Raw genomic sequence first — 24870 nt, 5'->3', positions numbered from 1 at the left:
TAGCTCTGTTTATTGTGATTGTCAAGGTGATAAAGAACCGTTCGCAGGACAAGCTCAAAAAACATTTATTATGTTTGATCATTTAACCCCGATGAACGCTAAGCTTATTCGCGACCTCAAAGATGACCCCAGGATCCACTCAGCATGGCACTTCAATGGTAAAGTGTTCGCTCTCGATAATGACGGCAAGAGACATAAATTCGACATCCTAGATAATGTCAGTGAGAAACTTAAGCACCGGCGCTAACCATGCTAACTTTTCAGTTTTGAACGCGGAGTAACTGTAAGGTTTTGACCTCGGGATCGGGATTCAACGACATTCGGGTTCAATGTTTTGTGTTGTTTGTTAACATGCGTGGAAGTAATGCAAGAGTGAGAGAGGATGTTTGTCCTTTACAATTAAATTACATGTTTTTTGTATGCATCTAGTATTGGTAAGTGGCTGCGTAGATTGTTTTCAATATTTTGATCATTTCACTATGGTTTATATTTTTCTGTTCACTTTTGATAATGGTTGACTCAATTAAAATAGCTACCGTTAACTGCCAAGGGTTGGCTACATGTATCAAAACGCCAAGATGTTCTAAATTTCTATGAATTAAAAGGCTACTCTATTATATGTTTTCAAGATACACACTTTATTCCCGAAATTGAACCACTTGTTGAAGCAGTGTGGGGTTATAGATGTTTTTTTTAATTCATATAGATCAAATGCAAGAGGTACGTCTCTATTTTTTTTCACAACAATTTTGAATATAAAGTTCATGAAATAAAAAGAGATGAAGGGAAACTTAATTGCATTGGATCTAACTATAGAAGATAATAGGGTTACTCTTATGAACATTTATGGTCCGAACACGGAGTCCTGAGTTTTACGAGTATGTACGGGACACATTTTTAGAATTAGACAACGATTATTATATACTTGCAGGAGATTTTAATCTTGCACTGAATCCTGTTATGGATACAATGAATTACAATTCAGTTAATATCCCAAAAGCAAGGGAAAAAATATTAGAAGTTATTGATGACTTACATATGTTGGATTATTTTAGAATTTGAAACGGGGGCCGATAAAAGGGTATATACTTGGCGTTAAAAAAACCCTTTAAAACAAGGGTGTTTAGACTATATTTTGATATCTGAAAGTCTATCAAATTCTGTGGAATCTTACTCGATTAAACCTGGTTATAAATCAGACCAGTACTCCATTGTTACTACAGAATTAAAATTCAATACCTTTAAAAGGGGGCGTGGATTGTGGAAATTTAACAACAGTCTACTTTCAGACATGAATTATGTACAAAAGGTAAAAGAAACAATACCAAACATTTGCCAACAATATCTGGTAAGAGACACTGAGGATATAGATGATAGTTCATTTCTAGATGTTCTACTCATGGAAATTAGGGGTATTACTATATCATATTCCACTTTTAAGAAAAAGGAAAGAGAAAATAAAGAAAAGTCATTACTTGAAGAAATAGATAAATTAGAGTGTGAGAAAAATATCAATTTACATGCAGTTGAAGAAAAGAGATTATTACTAGAAAACATTAGGAAAGAAAAGATGATAGGGCATATGATCAGAGGTAAAGCTAGATGGGTTGAGGAAGGAGAAAAGCCTACCAGATATTTTTGTAACTTGGAAAATCGTAATTATATTAATAAAACTATCAAAAAATTAGAATTAGAAGGAAGTGGTATATGATCTATGACCAGGCAGAAATTCTTATTGAAGTTAAAACTTTTTACAAAAGCCTCTATGCAAAAAGAGATTCTGAATTATTGGACCTAGACTTCAAAGATATTATTCAAATCCATATTCAACAAGAGGCCCATGGGGCCATATCGCTCACCTGAGCAACAATGGGCGTTCAAAAAATATTGTGCCATATGGTCCCTCGGTAGAATAACAAAAAATAAATATTGTAAAATATTCAAATTTTACACTTATTTTTGCATACACGTAATCTTTGACATTGTACCTTCATGAAATACTATTTTTTACCAGAATAAGAAAATCCTATGCAAGATATAAAACTAAACATTTGGTAGGGGTACACTGTTAACTTGTTAACTTCCAATTCCCTATTTTTTCGTTCTGCCCCCCCCCCCTTTGTAAAGCGATCAAAATATATGAGAGCATATAGGTACATTTTTTTCATCAACTACTTACTAGTTATTATATTTTAAAAAGAAATATAATAGTTATTGTTTTTTATTTAAAAAATCCTACATGTATAGATGTGAAAAAGAAAATTGTACCTCAATGAGCTCAATTCCTCAAATTAAAAACATTCAAAAATTTAATTTGTCTTCTCCATTATAATTAAATGACTGTTATTTACCTCGCGTACAAACAAGGATAATTTTCCGCTGTGATATTTTCTTAGGAATAGCAATAATTACTTTATCCCCGCAACAGAAATGTGTCAGAACTATGGAAACTGTTTTAAAGATGTCGTTTCTATTTACTCGTGTCTGAAAAACTATCATAATTGATGTAGATTTCACATTATTTATTGTGTAAAGAGGGGGCCCCAGAGAGTAGGTATATACAGAATATCATTCTTTTATTTTGTTTGTACAAGTATTTAACATAATCTAATTCATATAGAATTTCTAATGTTCAACCAAAATTTCAGCGTCAATCGTAGAATTATAAGCAAGATACAGAGCTCACAGTTCGCCTAGGTTTGAGTCATATTTTGTTCACCTGAGTTTATTACATTCAGCTTAAGATTTTTAACTTGGTATTTCCTATTCAGCATTTAAAATGGAAAAAAGGATGGCCGAAGATTTTCAATTCTTTTATTCACTCAAGACCAGTTCACTGGTATTTGAGGTTCAAAATCAGTTTATACAAACGTACACAAACACAGTAAAGGATCACATGTACAATAGGAGTACTTTTTATAATGACGAAAAAATGTTAAGTTTACAATACAATAAGTTGTTAAAGTTGGTTTCTGAATAAATTGTATTTCAGTACTTTTTGTGATCGACTTCGGTCGATCACTATTGTGTCCATATGTGGCATCCGACAAATGCTTCCATGTGCGCACACATTCCGCTTGCATAAGTAGTTCTTATAAAAACTTGAAGTTTGGTTTAGTATTTATATAACATTTTACTCAGTTTTATTTCAATTCATTTACCTTAAGATATGCAAACATACATAAAATACAGTTCGACCTGTTAATTCAAGAATGCACATTTTGTCTCACGTGTAAGAATTTCGATCGAAAGTTTCATTCAGTAATGCAGTTGACCTCGATGAACTGACCTAAATCATAAGAAGATGCTCCATGAACTGACCTCGATCTATTGATGTTGCATAATAGTAGCTAGGAAGACGGCTTGATTTATAAACAAGGTTACGTTATAATGCGACCTCAATAGCAAGTTATGATGGCATTCAATGTTTTTCAGTCGCATTAAATTATTTTAATACAACTCTTTCTTTGTATACGTGTTAATGCTCTTTTAGAGCCCTACTCAGTATTCTGAAGAAGAAAATACATTAACATTTAATAATTACGTTAAAAATATAAAACTAGACAAGGAGTTTACGAACGGCTTTCCCAAAATTTATTTCAAAATTAAATTTGTTGACAGTCTATAATGATGAAATTATGGTGTACAGATTCAAAATATTCTATATGTTTTAAAAATGCAGTACTTTTTAAATTATTTAAATTTTTTTTTTACATCAAACTGATCATGTTGAGTGCTTCTTGCTATCAATATACATCAGATTTTGCTTAATTTGCACAGGTAAACAGTTAACTGTTTGATTTACCGAAGTCTCTGTTTGATTTGATACGTAAGAATCACGAAATACAGACGATAGTTCCCAGGTTACAAAGCATAAATAATGAAAACGAAACGAAAATCAGAACAAGCTAACACCATGTGTGAAAACTGTCAATGCATTGAAATATTTAGCCTCAATTTACTTCACTAAATCGGCACCAATATATTTTGCATGTTTCAAAATTTCCCCTTCATACGCGAACTGTTGCACAACAAGCAAATTCATCATAGTCAGATCAACCCTTTTTGGGAGTTGATTTTTAATCAACTCTCCTATGCAGTCACTCTGGCAAACCGAAAGTGAAACAGCGTTTAGACCTAAGCACAAATTATCACCGCTGACAAGATTTAGTTCTTGAAAATAATCGATAAATTCGATGTAATGTATCTTGAAGCATTGGATTTTAAGAAACTAATTTATGAATACCTTGAAAATAGTCAGATGTTAAATAGTACGAACAATTTAGATATTTTTTGCAGTCGTATGTATTCATACGCCAGAGTGTTCAACCATCGGCTGTCTCCGTAAATCTCCGACAGGCAGAGAGTCATTCTATATTTAGAGGTCGCGTCATCAAGCTATCACGTGACCTGGTGTACAGCCGAGCATCTGGTTGATGAGAATAGAGTTCATTATTGCTTGGATCCATACAATGTTTTGAATATTTCGATTACTTATACATAGTTTGATGGAATCAATTCTATCTTTAATCATTACACAACACGATTCAAACATGTTTTTTTCTCACAATTCTCGTCGGAAAAGTCCAAGAATTCATATTACAAAAATGTGAATAATTCAAATACAGTTCATAAACTACTTGCCAAGCGAAGTAACATATCATTGATTTTAAAATGAATAATAATAGATAAAATCAACTCCCAACAGTACTTCAGTACTTTGATTCGTATATTGTCATGGCTGCTTTAAACAAAGAACCTCGTTTTAGAAGTATGGAATACGAGTATTGGTAAAATGGGTATGCAAACCCGGGCCGTGGCAAAATAAAAGCCGGGGCAGATCGGCAACTGTCAATTCCAAATACGCATTATTTTGCAGCAATATTTACAGCGAATACAAATATACAGGTCCATCAAATATCCTGAAATTTTAATAAGATTGGCAGATTAATAACTGCTAATCTTTTGTTTTGCCCAGGCCAAGTCTTGCCTACCCATTTTACCGGATGCCGAACTCGAAGCTATTAAACTGATTGAAACACGCCTTTCCTTTATTATTATTTTCGTAATAACTCAGATTTGAAACAGAATTATTCCTTAATTTTTGCAATTTATATTTTCCTTCCCATAAGGATTTTTTATGCTAAGTACGTTGAATTGGACTCAGTATTTCTTGAGAAGAAGATTTTTAAAAATGCACCCCCCTTTTTCTACAGTTTCAAGGTTTTCTCCGCTTTGAATACAGATCGGACTTTTATTTTGCAATTTATATTCGCCCTCCCATAAGGATTCTTTGTGCCAAATTTGGTTGAAATTGGATAAGCGGTTTTAGAGAAGAAGTTCAAAATGTAAAAAGTTTACAGACAGACGGACAGACAGATGGACAGACGGATGACAGACAAAATGTGATCAGAATAGCTCACTTAAGCTTTCAGCTCAGGTGAGCTAAAAAATTAAAACAAATGCAAACATACTGAAAGAAGAAAGAAAATCTGTAAAAAAAATGTCTCCACTGATAAAGAAATAGTGTCAACAATACAAACTGTCATTAAAGCACAATTACACACTCAGTTGCTTTATGCAAATTATACAAATTAAAGGTTTACTAAAAAACAAGCACTACAAAGCAAAGATTCCCATATCTGGAGAGGTAAAAAATTATGATGGCGGATTAATCAATCATCGGTTCAAAACCCATCAATGATTCTTGCATCAGATACTTCAGGTATAGCAATGGGGGCCACATGGGAAACACTAAGCCAGGGAGGGTACTGGTCCTGACTAGAGAAGTCTTATCACATAAATGTAAAAGAACTTTTAGCCACTTTTTTAGCTCTTCAGTCATTTGCAAAATTTAAAAGAAATATTAAAATTTTGATAAAAAGACAATGTAACAGTCGTAGCTTACATAAACAGAATGGGGAGAACAAAATCAAATTTGCTAAATCAACTAGTAAAACAAATTGGTGTCAAATTCAGTAATTGCAAATTCAAAGGAGAGCACACTGGAGTCAAGGAATCAGCAAAATTCAGAGGATTGGATGTTAAATCAACAGGTTTTCAGTCAGATCATGAACCTTTGGGGGGGGGGTGCAAAGATGACCTGTTTGTCTCTCTTTTAAACCATCAACTACCTCAATATACAAGTTGGAAATAGACCAAAAGGCGAAAGGAATAAACACATTTTATCACTCCTAGAAAGAAATGAAAGGTTACATTTTTACCTCCATTCACTAAGATAAGCAAATGTTTATCAAACATAAGAAAAGAACAAATAGAAATGTTGTACTGATTGCATCAGTTTGGCAAAGTCAGTCTTGGAATCCTCTTTGATTCACAATTCAGTTTTTCTTCCATCGTATCCCTGCTTGATCTGTTAACATCACCAATAGGTTTAATCCATTCCCTAACAGCAAACAAATCCTTATATTTAGCTGCATGAGAAATTTTGGGAAATCCACAGAAACAAATTCTCTTTCAAAAGAAGCTGCCACTATGGAGACTAGGAGTAGCTTACAAGAGTGCCTAAAGAAAGTGGGTTAGCTGGTGTAGTACACACACAGTCAGTTAGTCCAATTCATTCTCCTCTGGAACCTATGGTATGGTTGTTGATGGTTCTGTACAACAATAACACACAGTACAGAACTACTTACGATTTGTAACCCATATAAGAGCAATTTTTCAATATGAGGACTCAAAAACCAAGATATCGGGAGTCTTGGGATGTAGCCATTTTGCTCAAAATCATTAAAAACTTGGGTGATAACAAAATTATTGGTTTAAACATGTAATCATGTAAACAAGTTGCTTTGCTAGCTCTGACTTTGGCTGGTAGAGCTTCAAAACTCAAATCAAATAAGTGTGAAATTTTTGTCAAACTCTGAAAACTTCATTTCATTCAAGATGTCTAATCCTAAAAGACTTGCAGACCAGGGAATTCTTTACAATTAATTGTGTTTAATGCATTTAACATTATTACATTTCTTGGTGTGTTCTCAAATGCATTAGATCCTACTTAGAAAGTCAAGTAATTTCATATTTTTGAAAATATGTAATTTAGAGTGAATACCATGATTTGTTAATACTGTTGCTATACTGATAAAACAAACCAGAATGGATGGTGTGACGTCAAAGATCAATGGCAGCTCTCATAGCAGTGGAAAATTTAAATTAAGCAATCAATATTTCTTGATTTTTTCATTGTTCCAGGCTTTTAATGAAAATAAATATGACCTACAATCTTTGTAAATGTTAATTGATTAATTGTACAAGATATCTATAGTTTCCTGCCCCTTAAAACTTTCAAAATGTTTAAGGAACCCTTGTGTTGGTATTGAAAGAAAGTTAGTGTCTATCTACTTCAGTGGAAATTAGAAATGGTCAGTACCTGTGGAGGCTGCAGTATGATGTGATCAAACATCCCAGGGAACAGTATCCTGAAGGTATACTCATCATAGTCATGGTATGGCTTCCTGCTGCTCTCAAGATCTGTTGTCAGGTCGGTCATATCTGTTTGCAGCTCAGCAAAGGCTACAACCAAAAAATATATTATAGCAAAATGTTTGGCTATTAATATTTTGTTTTTACTATTACCTTACCATTCATTTTGCAAATTTAACTAGGCATTTACTATGAAATCATTCACATTTTTTTGTGTAGTGTCAAATTTTCCCAGGTTTATTGTGATGCAATTTCATGAAATCTCTAGAAGTGATCATGAAAATCAAATGCGATTCTTATTTTATTAAAGATATAAATTCATGGGCGAGATATCCCAAATATCAATGCACAAAAATTGAACCACTACCACAAATATTAATTAAATATATTATTAGATAAAACAAGAGGCCCTTAGGCCTTAATGGTCATTTGAGTACCATTGCCCATAGATGGACCAATCAAAGAGTATCATGTCTGTGGTAGATCGGGATTTCGTTTATATTTATTATTATGAGTATTCCGATCCTGATGTGATTAATTCTATTACTTTGGTAACGCCCACTTTATACGATAGCTAATAACTTAAATGACAGTTGTCTTTGTTCTCTTTTCCATATATAAACTCATGTAAGTCCTTATTTGACAAGGGAGACGGCCGGTTTCGCTTGCTACTTCTCTCCAGATAGAGGGAGGGATACAGCTGGTTTCGCTAGCTATATTTCTCCTGAGTCCCAGTCTCATCTGTCTATTTGAGGTCCCTGTTAAAGTTAGGTTTTAGGGTTGGGGGATTTTAAGTACTTGATTTAGACTTGTTTGTTCCTATTTTGTTATAATAGATTTATAAAGGGTTGTTAATCTTGGTTTTTCATTTATTTTCAGTTTGATTTATTATATCTGGTTTATCTATATTGAGAGTAAAGTCGTTTTCATACTTTATTTATAATTAAGTAAAGTTTAATTCTTAATGTAGAGGTCAAACTCAGTCTCAAAACTAAAATAAACACAACGCAAAGTACTGATAAAAACCTATAAGGCATTGACCTGCTACAATTCTAAGCTTTATTTTGAAGTAAAAAACCCTACACTTTATATCTTACTGCTGCCCATTCTTTTTTTATTTGATGTTTGCAAACATCAATTCATTAAAGGGGGGGGGGGGGGTATGCAAGAGTCGGAGGAATCTAGGATTACAGCAAAACTCGGTTATAGCAAAGTCCTAGGGACCAATAGATTTACTCTGTTATATCCGTAATTTGTTATATCCGTTTAACAAATTTGTAATAATAACTATCGCAAATACACTATAAACATGTTTCAATTCACCAGACTATAATTTTTGCTTATTGAGGCTTAAATAAAAATACATTACTTTGATACCTTTAATAATCGGATTGTGAATTGAAAATTTTATATGAAAATAAATTCATTCAAACTATTATGTTAAATGGTAGTGCGATTTTTTTTAATTTGTAAAGAAATTCATTACAAAAGTGTTAAATTTTGTTATTATTCATCTCTATGGGACTCAAAATCAGTTCACTATATCCGTAAATTCATTACCGCGGTATAACCAAATTCGTTATAACCGTAAAATTTGGCAAAGATTTGATAAAAATTTTACCAGGGACTTAAAAAACTTCGCTATATCCAAGAATTTGCTATATCCGTGTTTGTACAAAAAGAGTTCTACTATATCTATATCCTAGCTTCAGGGGCCAAAAATTATAAACTTTTGAGAAAAAGAGGCAATCATGCCTTAAATGGTCACTTGTAATTAAGTAAATTAAAAGTTGGAACCCGAGAATGTTGTGAGACTTAATAAATAGCCTTGTCACCCTTTAGTGGATAAAGTTGCACTTACTTATCCTCTTGAGCTATCAAAATATTGTGAAGGCAAAGGAATTTAATGTATTTACAAGGGACTGCTGTGTTTAGTAAATTAACCAGGAGGCCTGGGGCCACATTACTCACCTGAGCAATAATAGCCAACAAAAGCTTCAGACTGTCTTTAGAGTATCAAATGCAAAATACCTAGACAACTTAGTAGAATATATCTTGATTTTCAGATTTTTTCTCAGCATATTCTTAAGTTAAACTCTTTTATTGTTTAATTATTAAGAATAAAAATTTTAACGATTTTTCTCTGTTTATTCCTATGTAAAAATCAACCCCCCTCCCATTAAGGCCACACATTACCCTTGGGGATCATGATTTGGCCAAACTTGAATCAACGCTTTAGCCTATGGCTCAGGTTGGCTAAAAATCACAATTTAAGAGGACACAACTGCAGCACTTACTTTATGTCAATGAATACGTCCTTCCTGTCAACGGATACCTTTTACGATTGACATGGTCTTTATTAACAATCACAAATTAAACTGCAACTTTTTTGTCTCCAACAAAAAGTAAGGGCTTTTCGACATTCCATTTACCCTTATTTAATTTAACATGTTAGGAAAAATCATATTTTTTTCCAAATAGTATAACCCTCTCCTAAATAAGAACTTATAAGTAATGCAATGTCAAAAGAAAGAAAACTCCAGAATTGTATAAGTAGATATACAGTACAGGCAACGCTGATCCCGTATTGGCCCGTGTTACCGTCATGGTATTTTTATCGTTCCCGCGATACACCATCGCGGTTTTTGACAGTGGTATGGATTGCGACCGTGATGACATCGCAACGGTGTGATTTACCGTTATTCCTGCTGCTGCTTGTTGTTGTTACTTTACCTGTACTGTACATTACAGGCAATGTGGGTCGCGTAAATCCACATCAAATATGCGACTTCAGATTTAAGCATAACAACTGCATTGTAAATAAAGTGTGATTCATATTACATGTAATATAAAATTAATAAATTATATTTATGATATAGAATTTCATGAAATTAGAAACTACATTCGAATTACAACATAACATGATTATTACGCTGTTAAATTTTGTGATGCGTAAACAAGAACACATATCATTGTATTTGACGTACTTATTTTAGTTATTATTTCTATTAGTTGTTAATCCTGTTTTTATAACAATCTTAAAATTAAATATTTTCATTAGATGAACTTGTATCAATGCAGTTGACACGCATAGTGCCGTAAACTGTTAATACATGTGTATGTTTTAAACAAATGTCGGGAATCAACTAATCAATTTTTCCATTCAATAATAAATTTATCATTTATATATAAAGTTGGTGCTGCGTTAAAGCACATTGAATCATAACGTGTTATGTCAGTATCCGTTCTGGTGTATACATATAAAGTTTAAGTCACGATCATTTTCTGTGTAAACATGTGTTGATCAACAAACTCAGGGTAGAAAACGACATGCCCTTGAGGGTTTTCACACCTATTCACGACAAAAGAAAAAGTCTAAATCGCTTACGGCTTCGTCCTTACAGAAGAGGAGAGAGAGAGAAAGAGAGGGAGGGGGGGGGGCGTTTAGGCGTAATTTAACGTACACTTATGTGAAATATACTAATATCCAATACTAAATATTCATAAAATTAGTATTCATAATAGAATATGGTACACTGTGGTTGAATCCATCATGCAGTTTCAGATTTGAGTCCACGTGCTGCACCTGTCAATCAAATCAGCCTGCAAGCTCTACCACGTGTTCCCTCCATGACTATAAGTTGTATTTTTAATAAAGAAAATAAGAAGTATGTCTAACAGTTAGGTTTTTTACAATGTTCGTGATGCTTGATATACTTTGTTTGGAAAGTTTAATTCGTTGTGGGTTTTTTTTCTCTCGTTTAGTTTATAATGGAGGTTTTTTTGTGGGAAGGACCATCTTAAAACACGTTTAGCGGTAAAATGAATCAATTATTTAATATATCTATTAGTAAAATTGTTTGATATGCATTTAGAATTCTTCTTGGTCAATCGTTACACAGATTATCTACCTGCCTCATTCCTGTGTATTCTGGGCGTTCAAGCGTAGAGTGATTTCCTGTCAGTGCGATGATTTCACACCTTTGTGTAAAACAATTGGGACTGAAGTCAAATAAAGTTAACTTTGACAGTCATAAAACTTTGAGATAGGGACGGGGAGTGGGGTAAGGTTACGAAAACGGGTTTGCATATGTGTAGTAGCTTTATATTCAATAAGATGACATGCTCACATAAAATGATATCAATACATTTACTGAAATGTTTAAATGCTTTTTTATCGGCATGAAATATCAACAGCAAAACTTTCAAAACATATTCTTAATTCGTTTGAAATGTGTAAGAACATAAGAATACGGTTTAACAACATTTCGTTATCAAAAAAAATTATCTAGTTATTCTGTTTATAGAGAGAGAGACAGAGAGAGAGAGAGGGGGGCTCGGTCGCGAGCGAACGCTAACCTCTGTCACGGCGGGTAGCTGGTAACCATCACGATAACATGGCAAGGGATACCCACAATATCTTTCGATTACATAATTTTATGTAACTATGGGTATCTCTATGGCTCCTTACTCTCTATTTGTTATAATTCAGTTCAGAGAGATACACGTTAATTTGATTTTTCGCATTACGATGGGGCGTATTCGACACGATTTGAAGCTGTAGATAGTTAGAATGCATCGGAGCAGTACTTCTGTAGTCTTGAAGAACACACGGCTTCGCACTTGAAGATTGTCGTCGCAAACGTAACGCACTGGAAGTGGGAATCCTCGCGCAATGACAAACGACGAGCCATACTTAAAGTAACGCAGCACAAAATCGCTAAAACGTTAATAAACAAAATATTTTCTTTACACGTAGAAGACCCTGTAAGAAATTAACCGAACGTGCTGAAAATACCGGGTTGCTAATTATAGAAAGCCCTAATTTTTAGTCACTTGCACATCATTAGTTGACACGCACGGACTTCAACAACAAACAATACAAATGTAGGCGGACCAATTAATTGTTAAGAAAACACAATCACACTGCGTACAAATTTATAATTTTATTGACAATTAAAATCATTTCATGATAATTTTTATTTTAACGACCTTCTTAAAATAAGATAATGGAATTGAAAATATTTTATTTGTAATTGCTGCACAAGTATTAAATTAAATACTTTAATAATCTATTTAATATCTATTAAATAAAAAAAATAGTAAAAAAGACTTCAAGTATTTCGATTTTAATCTCTGTCAAAATCTGGTTAAATATCGTCATTAAATATAAATAAACAGTCATGCAATTTATTTGTCATTCAGGGAGATAACTCCCGCTTGTATACGATACTTTTCCATCGATAATTTTACCGTCGCGGGGACAGGTAGATGATGAGTTTACCGTGATGGGAACGCGGTATACCTGTCTCACCTGGCCGATCACCTCGATTTTGTTAAGAATATTTATAATATAAAAGTAATTACTTATTTTTCAGACCCAAGACTTATTATCCTAGGAGTAAGTTTTGTAAGTTTTATAGGCAAAGCGGAATACATAATGTAACTCTTAAAAAACAAATTTTTGAATTTTACAAAAGTTGTGATCTTTAGAGCCTTGTAACCCCTATAAGGAGTAAAAAAAAAGTGGCCCCTCGGACCATACTTTTTAAATTGTACTTTCTATTCTTAACAAAGTTTAATCCGAAAAGTTTTAAAAATCAGACAAAAAATAAAAAAGTTACAGCTAAAAAGCTGTTTTGAACGTTGGCCCCTGCAGATCCCTTATTTTTTTAAATTGTCTACATTACCCAAAACTTTCTCAGGTCTGCGGACTGTGTGTGTCATTATATAGATGAAATATTGTAACATTTAATTGAAAACTTTTTAAGAAAACGAATGACGCATGATTTTTGTTTAACATTGAAACTCCCATAGACAAGTTTCATCGACCTATAAAACCAGAAGTAGTTAACATATTTTATTGAAACTCGGAATGTATGTTAATAACTTCTATCCTAATAATGTTCAGGCATCATATAAAATTTTAAAGGTCATTTGAATTTTTTTGTTTTTTCATTCCCATTTTTCTAAAGTTTTGGGCTTTATATCTCAACAAGAGGCCCATGGGACACATCGCTCACCTGAGGAACAATAGGTATGATAAAATCAGCTTAATGAACCTTCTTGTGAGGCCGAAGAATTGTCCTTACGCCAAAGTCTTAACAATTATAAAGAATCATCTGGCTGATTAGTTTCTGAGAAGAAGATTTTTAAAGATTTACTCTATATATTCCTATGTAAAACTTTAACACCCCTCCCCCCATGTGGCCTCACCCTACCCCCAGGGATCATGATTTTCACAACTTGGAATCTACACTACCTGAGGATACTTCCACATAAGTTTCAGCTTTCCTGACTGATAAGTTTCTGAGAAGAAGATTTTTAAATATAAACTTTATATATTCCTATGTAAAACTTCAACCCCCCAATTGTGGCCCCATCCTACCCCCAGGGATCATGATTTTCACAACTTTGAATCTACACTACCTGAGGATGCTTCCACACAAGTTTCAGCTTTCCTGGCTGATTAGTTTCTGCGAAGAAGATCTTTAAAGATTTACTCTATATATAAATTCCTATGTAAAACTTCGAGCCCCCATTGTGGCCCCACCCTACATCCAGGGATCATGAGTTTCACAACTTTGAATCAACACTACCTGAGGATTCTTCCACACAAGTTTCAGCTTTCCTGGCTGATTAGTTTCTGAGAAGAAGATTTTTAAAGATTTACTCTATATATAAATTCCTATGTAAAACTTCGAGCCCCCATTGTGGCCCCACCCTACATCCAGGGGTCATGATTTTCACAACTTTGAATCTACACTACCTGAGGATGCTTCCACACAAGTTTCAGCTTTCTGGCTTTCTGGTTCTTGAGAAGAAGATTTTTGAAAAATTCTCGAAATTTTACATTAATTTCTAATTATCTCCCCTTGAAAACGGGTGTGGCCCTTAATTTTCACAACTTTGAATCCCCTTTGCCTAAGGATGATTTGTGCCAAGTTTAGTTGAAATTGGCCCAGTAGTTCTTGAGAGCTTTCAGCTCAGGTGAGCTAAAAACGATAAAATAATAGTCAACACAACTAGACAAGATTCATCTTATTCTAAAATTTGAATGTTCAAACTTAAAAAATAAACAAAATATTGCATTTTCTTTAATTTTTAGAATTGACCCTGAAGGTTTCAGAAGTACCAGAACAGGAAGTCCTAGACCTTACATTCCATAGTTTGAAAGGTTGGCTGTATAACTGTTGAATAATTGATTCAATATATCTACACCTTTTAAAAAATCGAAAGTCGAAAAGCCCTAAAAATACACTCAGAATACAAAAATGCATCATCACTGCCAGTTTGGTTCCAATATGGCCTGATAAAGAACAAGATATCTGTGAGCCAATGCTCACTAGTGATACCCCCGCTCTGATGTGAATATGCAAAATAAGCAAAGTCGACATTTAACAGAAAGCTGGCATCCGATTGGTACAGAAATATATTCCACAATATGGCATGCCTAAACAAATAGTGTGTTAAAATTTCAAGCATCTGCGATAAATAGCTGCTGAGAAATCTTTGAGGAAAATTTGTTTGAAAATTTTGGCTAAAAAAAACAAAGTCATTATTTAACAGGAAGTTGACGTCCGATTGATACAAAAATATATCCCACAATATGGCATGCCAAAACAAATAGTGTGTTCAAATTTCAAGCATCTGCGATATATAGCTGCTGAGAATTAAATCTTTGACGAAAATTTGTTTGAAAATGTTGGCTAAAAATAAACAAAGTCGTCGTTTAACAGGAAGTTGACATCCGATTGATACAAAAATATATCCCACAATATGGCATGCCTAAACAAATAATGTGCTAAAATTTCAAGCATCTGCGATAAATAGTTGCTGAGAATTCTTTGACAGAATTTTGTTTGAAAATTTTGGCAAAAAATTAACAAAGTCGTCATTTGACAGGAAGTTGACGTCTGATTGGTACAAAAATACATCCCACGATATGGCATGCCTATACAAATACTGTGTAAAAATTTCAAGCATCTGCGATAAACAGTTGCTGAGAAATCTTTGACAGAAATTTGTTTGAAAATGTTTGCTAATAATAAACAAAGTCGTCATTTAACAGGAAGTTGACGTCTGATTGGTACAAAAATATATCCCACGATATGGCATGCCTATACAAATACTGTGTAAAAATTTCAAGCAACTGCGATAAACAGTTGCTGAGAAATCTTTGACGAAAATTTGTTTGAAAATTTTGGTTAAAAAATAAGCAAAGTCGTCATTTAACAGGAAGTTGACGTCCGATTGGTACAAAAATATATCCCACGATATGGCATGACTTAACAAACACTGTGTTAAAATTTCAAGCATCTTCGATAAATAGTTGCTGAGATAAATGCGACAGAAATTTTTGTTACGGACGGACAGACAGACGGACAGACAGACAGACAGACGGACGGACAGACGGACGGACAGACAGACACACAAGGGTAAAACAGTATACCCCCTCTCCTTCGGAGCGGGGGTATAACTAGGTACAGTTTCAGTCATATTTTGCCCTGTTTAAGAGTAATTTTTAAAAATATCACAAAAAATGGAAATGTAACATTTATCTACACAATGATATTCATAAACTAAGAATCTATAAATAGTTTACTGATAAGACTTTCACATGGGTAATTGTGACGTCACAAACATTTCATTTTCCCGTAATTTTCATAAAACTGAGCAGAAGACACCAATTCCTCAGTAGTTTTTTGAATAGAAAACTATGTCCGCAGCTGTCGCCCACGATGAAACTCACATTATAACTTTATCATGTTATGACACATAAAATATATTAATTTTGTTGTGGGCGACGGCTACGGACACATTTTCCTCTTCAAAAAACTATGAGAAAATGTGCCATTTTTCATCATTTTTGACTTAATCTTAGAAATTTGCCAAAATGTTAAAGTCATAATTATTTTTTGAATCAAGATAAAAGTGTATAACTTGGTATTTTATATACATACATGTTCAAGATAGCATACAATGTATGTGTATTTTCATGAGATTTGAACCACTTTTGAATTTTAGGGCAAATATTAAAAGAAACTGTACCTTCTTCTTTAACTGAGGTATCTAAAACATGAATGATACAATGAACCCCAATGGTATTATCAATCCAACTCAGAGAGTTGCAAATACACTTATTCTCAAGAAATTAACCTGGTATGCTGACAAAAATTTAGTTGGATAAGTTCTGGTATGTTCAATAACTAATTGAGAAAAAAATTTAAAGGTATATGAATATTTGACAACTTTTTTGTTTTTCTCACTTTCTAGGTCTCTTACCTTGTTTACATTCATTTCTGACAGTACTCTCCAAATTATCCAGCTGTAATTGTATGGCTTTGTATTCACGCTCAGCATTCTTCTGTTGTTTACGATACCTCAAACAAACCAATAATATAATGACCACAATAACTGCAGCAAAACCCATGAGAGAAGGGATAAGGTAGTCTATCAGATTTACTTCCCCTGTCTCCTTGTACTTCAGGTAGCCCACCACTTTCTCCAGGTTACCATACACAACCTAATCAAAAACGAACATTTCTATTGAAAATCACTGTCTAAAATTTAAGACATCCAATTATAAAACTAGGGTATTGTTTTGTTTTTATTACTTTTTTTTTTTTTTTTACAGTTTTCCCTAAAAGCTGATTTGAAAAATGGAACAAATATGTGATTAAGTATGATTTTTACCTTTTCAAAAAGAGAAATAATTATACAAAGAAACTAAATGCGTAAAATAAATGCTTGTTTTCAAATTCCTATACAGTTGCATTTACATTTACCAAGTTTTCTGTGATAACACAACAAATCAAATTTGTAACACATAGTTTAATACAGTTTATCAATGACACAAATGACATACAACAGGGGTCTGCATAACTATAGGTAATAAAAATATTATAAAAATGTCAATCATTTTTGGGAGTTCATTTTAATCAACTCTCCTATGCAGTTACTCAGACAAACCGAAAGTGAAACAGTGTTTGGACCTCAGCACAAATCATTGCTGCTGACAAGACTTGGTTCTTGAAAATAATTGATAAACTAGTGGGTATTGTTTTTTTATACAAAAAAACACATGTCTCCCCTTCTCCCCAAGGATTGTAATATGGGGCAAATTTAAAAAGTGAAAAAGAATGAAGTCAGCTATATGTTAGATATCATCCATATATGATACAGTTTAGAAAATGAATTAACTTGAGACACAAGATTGGTCAAGGTCAAAAATTATGGAGGCGTGCACTCCTTCTCAATACCATCTACCTATGTTCCAAGTTTGAAGCCTTAATGTCAAAAGGTATCCAAGTTACCACCCAGACAAAATTTAATTATTTTTTCTTAATTTGACCTTGAGTAAAACAAGGTCAAGTTCAAATATTAATCAATAGTACACCTCAGTGTATTATAATTGTTCTTTGTGTAAAGTTTGAACTTCTTCTGTCAAAGAATATTTAGGAGGTGAACAATGAAGTTTTTTCTAATTTGACCTTGAAATAAATTTTTTAGGTCAAGGTCAAAAATTTTGGTAAGGTTAAACTGGACTAACTACCATCTGTGTATGATACAAGTTAAAAGATTGTATGATTAAGGAGTCTTGTGTTATGGTCCGGACTATATTTTTTATAAAACGCTTGACCTTGAAGAATAGGTCAAGGTCAAAAATTTTGATGGCGTGCACTTCTTCTCAATACCATCTACCTACGTTCCAAGTTTGAAGTCTTAATGTCAAAAGGTATCTAAGTTACCACCCAGACAAAATTTAATTATTTTTTCTCAAGTTGACCTTGAGTAAAACAAGGTCAAGGTCAAATATTTATCAATAGTACACCTTAGTGTACTATAATTGTTCTTTGTGTAAAGTTTGAAGTCCTTCTGTCAAAGAATATTTAGGAGGTGAACAATGAAGTTTTTTCTAATTTGACCTTGAAATAAAATTTTAGGTCAAGGTCAAAAATTTTGGTAAGGTTGAAATGGACTATATACCATCTATGTATGATACAAGTTAAAAGATTGTATGATTAAGGAGTCTTGTGTTATGGTCCGGACTATATTTTTTATAAAACGCTTGACCTTGAAGAAGATAATAGGTCAAGGTCAAAAATTTTGATGGCGTGCACTTCTTCTCAATACCATCTACCTATGTTCCAAGTTTGAAGTCTTAATGTCAAAAGGTATATAAGTTACCACCCAGACAAAACTTAATTATTTTTTTCTCAAGTTGACCTTGAGTAAAACAAGGTCAAGGTCAAATATTTATCAATAGTACACGTCAGTGTATTATAATTGTTCTTTGTGTAAAGTTTGAAGTCCTTCTGTCAAAGAATATTTAAGAGGTGAACAATGAAGTTTTTTCTGATTTGACCTTGAAATAAAATTTTAAGGTCAAGGTCAAAAATTTTGGTAAGGTTCAACTGGACTATATACCATCTATCTATGATACAAGTTAAAAGTTTGTATGTTTAAGGAATCTTGTGTTATAGTCCAAACTCTATTTTTTATAAAACGCTTGACCTTGAAAAAGAAAATAGGTCAAGGTCAAACATTTTGGTGGCGTGCACTCCTTCTCAATACCATCTACCTATGTTCCAAGTTTGAAGTCTTAATGTCAAAAGGTATTTAAGTTACGGCTTGGACAAATTTGGATGAAGAAGAATAAGAATAAGAAGAATAAGAAGAATAAGAAGAAGAAGAAAAAGAAAGTCGACAAAAACAATATGTCTCCCCTTTGAAAGGGGAGACATAATTCGATGTAATGTATTCTAAAGCATTGTTTTTCAAGGAAACTTATTTATGAATACCTTGAAAATAGTCAGATTTAAAATGGTACGAACAATTTAAATATATTTTGTAGTCGTATGTATTCCTACACCAGAGTTCAATATGGTCAACATGAAAATAATTCAATTTGATAAATTCGATGTAATGTATTCTAAAGCATTGTTTTTCAAGGAAACTTATTTATGAATACCTTGAAAATAGTCAGATTTAAAATGGTACGAACAATTTAAATATATTTTGTAGTCGTATGTATTCCTACACCAGAGTTCAATATGGTCTTATTCAACTCGACGCTTGGCCGTCTCCATAAATCCTTGTCGGAGATTTACGGTGTCAGCTGAGCGTTTGGTTGAACGAGACTAGAGTTCAATATTGCTTGGATCCATGCAATTTTCGAGAAATATTTCTATTACCGATACATAGTTTGATTGAATTAATTTTATCTTTAAATATTATTTAACATGATTCATATGGGGGTTTCTCGACATTCTTGTTGAAAAAGTCGAGAAATCCATAATATAAAAATGTGGGTGCGTAATTCAAATTAGAAACTACATGTACTTGTCATGCAAAGTAACACATCAGTGATTTTAAAATAAATAAACATCGACAAAATCAACTCCCATCAGTTCTTCAGTACTTTGATTAAATATTTCATCATCCTGTTGCTGGAATTTATAAGGAATAAAGAATCATTCTTTAAATATTATGAGGTGATAATTTCGGTCGGGGTGTGATCAAATCCAATAAAGCCCGAAGGGCTTTATGATAGATTTGATCACACCCCGACCGAAATTATCATCTCATAATATTCAAAAAATGATTCCTTATTACTTCTATTTATATAATTTTAAGCCATCGTACGATTATATATTTAAATATTAATAAGCAAACTCTGCTGGCGCCTCGATTTGGCGTCATTTGTATTATGGATTATATAGTACAAAATCGATACGTAGTGTTATCACAGGCAAAGACACTGGAAAATGTAAATATAAATAGATACAAGTATGAATAAGGAATCATCCTTAGAATACTATGAGGTAAGGGGCATTTTGAGGTTCCGAAGGATGCTTTGATGAATGAAATTGGCCCAAAGGTTCTGGAAATAGTGAACATATACATAGTAAAAAGTTTTAAAAAACCACCGGAATCTGTTGAAACCTGATGTGTGCAGACAATTGTGATCAGATATATTACATGATTATTTGTCTCGGATAAGTAGAATTTGACCATAATTTGTTTATAGAATCTATTTATGCACACATACAAAAACTCTGGGTATTCCATCTGAATGCTGATTCCCATCATCCCGTACATCAGGTTGTTTGCTAGGTGGTATACAGTATATTTCAACAGGTGTTAAGCTGGTCACATTACACAGGCTTTGACCTACAAACACTCGAACTTCATTCTCAGTGGCTGCTAAGTTCATATACATTCCCTAAAACAGAGTAGAAAAAAATTGTTTTGAATAATATATATATTATTTGTAAAAATCATTTTGAGAATCACCATATACAGGTAGAATATTGAAACTATATATGTTTTATTTAAAACAACCTCCACCCCCTTTCCAAGGGTCCAGATAGAATCTCCCTCCCCAAGGACATTTCAACAAAATACAAATATGGTCCCCTGCCTTCTTAACTCTTTTCTCATGCTTCAGATTTTTAATATTCAACCTTTAAACTATATATATTGACACCATCTGGCATTTATATAAAAATCATTGTACATGTATCACATTTCAGTGATTTCGGCTAGCCAATTATTACTATACTATTAACAAGTCTATTTGTTTATTTAAAAACTTCAACAAGAGGCCCGTGGGCCACATTGCTCACTTGAGCAACAATAGACATCATAAAAGCAGCTTTATGAAGTCATATACAAACAAGAGATGTTTGTAAAACACTTATGCCCCCTCCCTTGGAAATATCTGTGCAATATGTGCATCCTCTGCGAAGAAAATGAAACTGTGGATCGATCGACAGACAAAGCAATATGCCCTCCCATCTTCGAAGGGAGGCATAAATATCTGGACAATGTAGAATAACAAATCCTGTATTTAAAAAAATCATTTTTCCTGGATACAGGTGAATCTCGATAACTCAAACTTCAGGGGACCATGATTAAACGTTGAGAGATCAAGAGTTCGAGAGATCGAAAGTTTAAAAAAATCCGGAAATTTTTGTTCCGGTCATTTTGGTTCTAAAATTATAGTAGCTGGATATTTATATTTATAACATGGAAGGATAATCTAACATGATTTCATTCGTATTTCATCGTCATTACTTTAATTCAAACAATACAGTTGAGTGCTTATTAAGTGGGTTTTTTCACGTTAAAAAACTTTAAGGTATATTATGTTTTCTTAAATACAGAATATTTTAAGAGTGATTTAAAGAGTTTTTTAATATACCGTAATTTTCAAAAGTTTAAGAAAATTAGTAGATCAGTTTCAAATTACCTATCTAACCCTTTGAAGGAAGCAAGGGGTAGGGTCAATTACATAATCAACCAATTAACACTACCATGCTTGCCCTCAGGAGTTCACTTGACCATTCAGGTAAGGTCCACTCGGAGCTATAATTACACGCTTGATTGGTCGCGTGTGTACACTCCAACAACTACTTCGAGTTATCAAGAGTGATAAACAATGAAATATATATAACGGGACCCAGGTGTTACTTTGAGAGATCGGAGTTCGAGAGATCAAGAGTAATTTTATTTTAGGACTATGTGCAAGTATCTGCCCCCGATTTCAACCAATTTTTAAACACTATCAAATAAAAATAAAATCTTCATAAATCATCGTACAGAGGATGCCCATCCCTTTAATCTTGATTTTATTCATCATTGCTCATTTGCTGTTTATCTATGAAGTCACCTAAAAGACCAAATTCCCGCAAATTTGCAAACAAATGAAAATATTTTCATTTTTGCTTTATATTTTGCATTTGGAAGTATAGAGCGCAGGTCTGCTCAAGTACGATTTTAACATATGGTTTTCTTCAGATAATTTAACAGATTATACTAAAGAATGGTACTTGAGCAAGCCTGCGCTTGATGTTTCCCAGTTGAAAAACCATCGGAAAACACCCATATTTTGCTACTAAACATCAATTTATCAAAATAAGGCAATCTTAATGACACATTTCTACATTATGACGTCACTATGGTGATAACCTTTGACACCCTTATGTTCAATATGGTACAACTGGATTTTTCTGGGGGGTGCTATTTTTTGCGAAATTCTGCGATAAAGTCTTAATCGCAAAAAATTCAATCGCAAAAAATAGTAAAATGTTCCCATAAAAATATTAATGTCGCCTAGAAAAATTACTGACTGTACTGAGAAAGTGGCCGATGTTCTTGATGCACCAAAAACTCTGAGAGGAAAGTACATGACTTTTTCACCGAGCAAGAGAGCTGATATATGACACTATAACGCCAGTGTACATGGACCTTCGTCAACCATTAAACGTTTTAAGACAAAGTTTCCAGGATTACGTGAATGTACTGTAAGAAATTTACGTGATAAATACAACACGGAGCTCAAATCTCGAAAACGTAAACTTAATTTTTCAGATGGCGAGAACTGTGAAAATTTCTGAATTGAATCCGTGCAAGCTGGGTAAAAAGTTTTACTCGGTAATGAACTGGACTCCATCGTGCAAACTTACATTCGTTCATTAAGGAAATCGGGGGCAGTTATTAACACAGCAATCTGCATTGGCTTGAGGAGGGCATTGTCCGTGCCCATGACGAGCAGCTCCTATCTTGTAATATCGGACCGATTACGTTGAAAAAAAGCTGGGCCAAGTCAGTGTTGTTTAGGATGAATATGGTTAAGCAAAGGGACAGTTGCACTGCAAAAATTCAGTTCTTATGACAAATTTTCTGAAATTAAAGACGAGTTTTTACAAAGTATAAACAGTGTGGTGAAAAAACATGACATTCCTCCCCAGTTAATATACAACTCCAGGGACCATACCGGTATCAATTATGTACCTGTCAGCTCATGGACAATGGAGGTGTAGGGCACCCAGCGAGTCCCCATAATTGGTCTTGATGACAAAAGACAAGTCACCATTGTTTTTGCAGGTAATGTAGATAATTATCAATCTTATTATTTTGCTTGTAGTATCAATTAAGGAAAAAAACCCAGAGCAAAACAAGAGATGTTTGTAAAACACTTATGCCCCCCTCCCTTGGAAACATCCACAAAGAAAATGAACATATAAACTGCAAATAACTGGAATTTTTCTACGTCCAAGGGCCATAACTCTGTCAAAAATTGCGCTATCATACCTAAAATCAAACTTGACCTAGATATTATTTAGATAAATCTGTATACCAAATTTCATTCCAATATGTTCATCCTCTGCGACGAAAATGGGCGGAAACTGCAAATAACTGGAATTTTTCTACGTCCAAGGGCCATAACTCTGTTGAAAATTGCTCGATCGTACACAATATCAAACTTGACCTAGATATTATCATGATAAACTTGTATACCAAATTTCATTTCACTATGTTCATCCTCTGCGAAGAAAATGAGTGGAAACTACAAATAACTGGAATTTTTCTACGTCCAAGGGCCATAACTCTGTCGAATATTGCTCCGACCGACAGACCGACCGACAGACAGCAGCAAAGCAATATGCCCTCCCTTCTTCGAAGGGGGGCATAATTAACTGTACTGATATCTTCTAATTAATTTTTAATCATTTTAGGCACATTGAGTGGGGATTTTCTAGCTCCACAAGTCATATACCAGGGGAAAACTTCTGCTTGTCATCCTGAGTATGATTTTCCACTGGCTTGAAACATATCTCATAGTCCTAATCATTGGGCCAATACAGACACACAGATGGAATACACATCGCGAGTTCTAGTACCTCACATGGATAAAACCAAGAAAAAGCTTGGGCTAGTACAGTAAAACATGGTTATAACGAAGCTCCAGGGGGGGCTTTTGCTTCGTTATAAGCGTTATTCGTTTTATCCGTGAAGTTTACAGCATGTAATATAGTCTCGGGGAATGAAAATCACTTCGCTGTAAGCGTCAATTCATTATAAGCGTGTTCGCTATAACCGTGTTTTACTGTACCTAACACTCAAAAGTCACTGTGTATTTTCGATGTTTTCTGAGCACAGAAGTCAAGAGGGTTCGTGGATGATTTGAAAATGAAGAATATTGAAATTGTGTAAATACCACCAAGCACGACGGACAAGTTACAGCCCATGGATCTTTCCATTCAAAAAGTCGTGAAAGACAAAATGAAACAGCGCTTTCAGCGATAGTATGCATCCTGTATTTCACAGCAACTTGACAAGGGTGTCGACATAGAAACACTGACCTGTTGACCTCCCTCTATCTATTCTAAAACCGCTTGGTGCTAAATGGCTGGTAGAAACTTACAAAGACATAAGAAGCCAACCAGAGATGGTGATTAAGGGGTTCGAAAAACTAGGCATTGCTGAAGTGTGCAGAAAATCGTAATTCAAAAGCTACTCTCCAACAGATTGTGAATGTGATTTAACACTGTGATTGTGTTATAGTTTTAATGTGTTTAATGTATTTTAATGGAAATATTTTAATGAAATTTTTCTGAAATGTATTTTAATATTTTTAAC

General features: G+C 33.6%; 1 protein-coding gene and 1 long non-coding RNA gene across 9 annotated transcripts in view; one reads left to right on the top strand and one right to left on the bottom strand.

Annotated features, from left to right (window-relative positions):
* The window catches only part of LOC105342164 (plexin-B), a 288820-nt gene that overhangs the window by 46723 nt on the left and 217227 nt on the right, over positions 1–24870 (bottom strand). For all 7 annotated transcript variants that reach the window (XM_034449323.2, XM_066082177.1, XM_034449322.2 and 4 more), the window contains 3 exons: positions 20495–20668; positions 16726–16966; positions 7388–7530 (listed from right to left, as the gene is read on the bottom strand). In XM_034449323.2, the coding sequence (XP_034305214.2) occupies positions 7388–7530; positions 16726–16966; positions 20495–20668 (558 nt within the window). The remainder of the gene's footprint in view (positions 1–7387; positions 7531–16725; positions 16967–20494; positions 20669–24870) is intronic.
* LOC136274697 (uncharacterized) lies at positions 316–24164 on the top strand. Of its 2 annotated transcripts, none has more exons than XR_010713120.1 (3): positions 316–434; positions 22565–23334; positions 23967–24164. It is a non-coding gene; the product is annotated as an uncharacterized lncRNA (long non-coding RNA). The 2 variants fall into 2 exon arrangements; XR_010713121.1 differs by lacking the exon at positions 316–434 and adding an exon at positions 17011–17123.

The sequence above is a fragment of the Magallana gigas genome, chromosome 4, assembly GCF_963853765.1.
Source record: "Magallana gigas chromosome 4, xbMagGiga1.1, whole genome shotgun sequence".
NCBI classification, from domain to species: Eukaryota; Metazoa; Mollusca; class Bivalvia; order Ostreida; family Ostreidae; genus Magallana; species Magallana gigas.
Note: the sequence above shows the minus strand (reverse complement) of the source record. Positions and strands in the feature narration are given on the sequence as shown.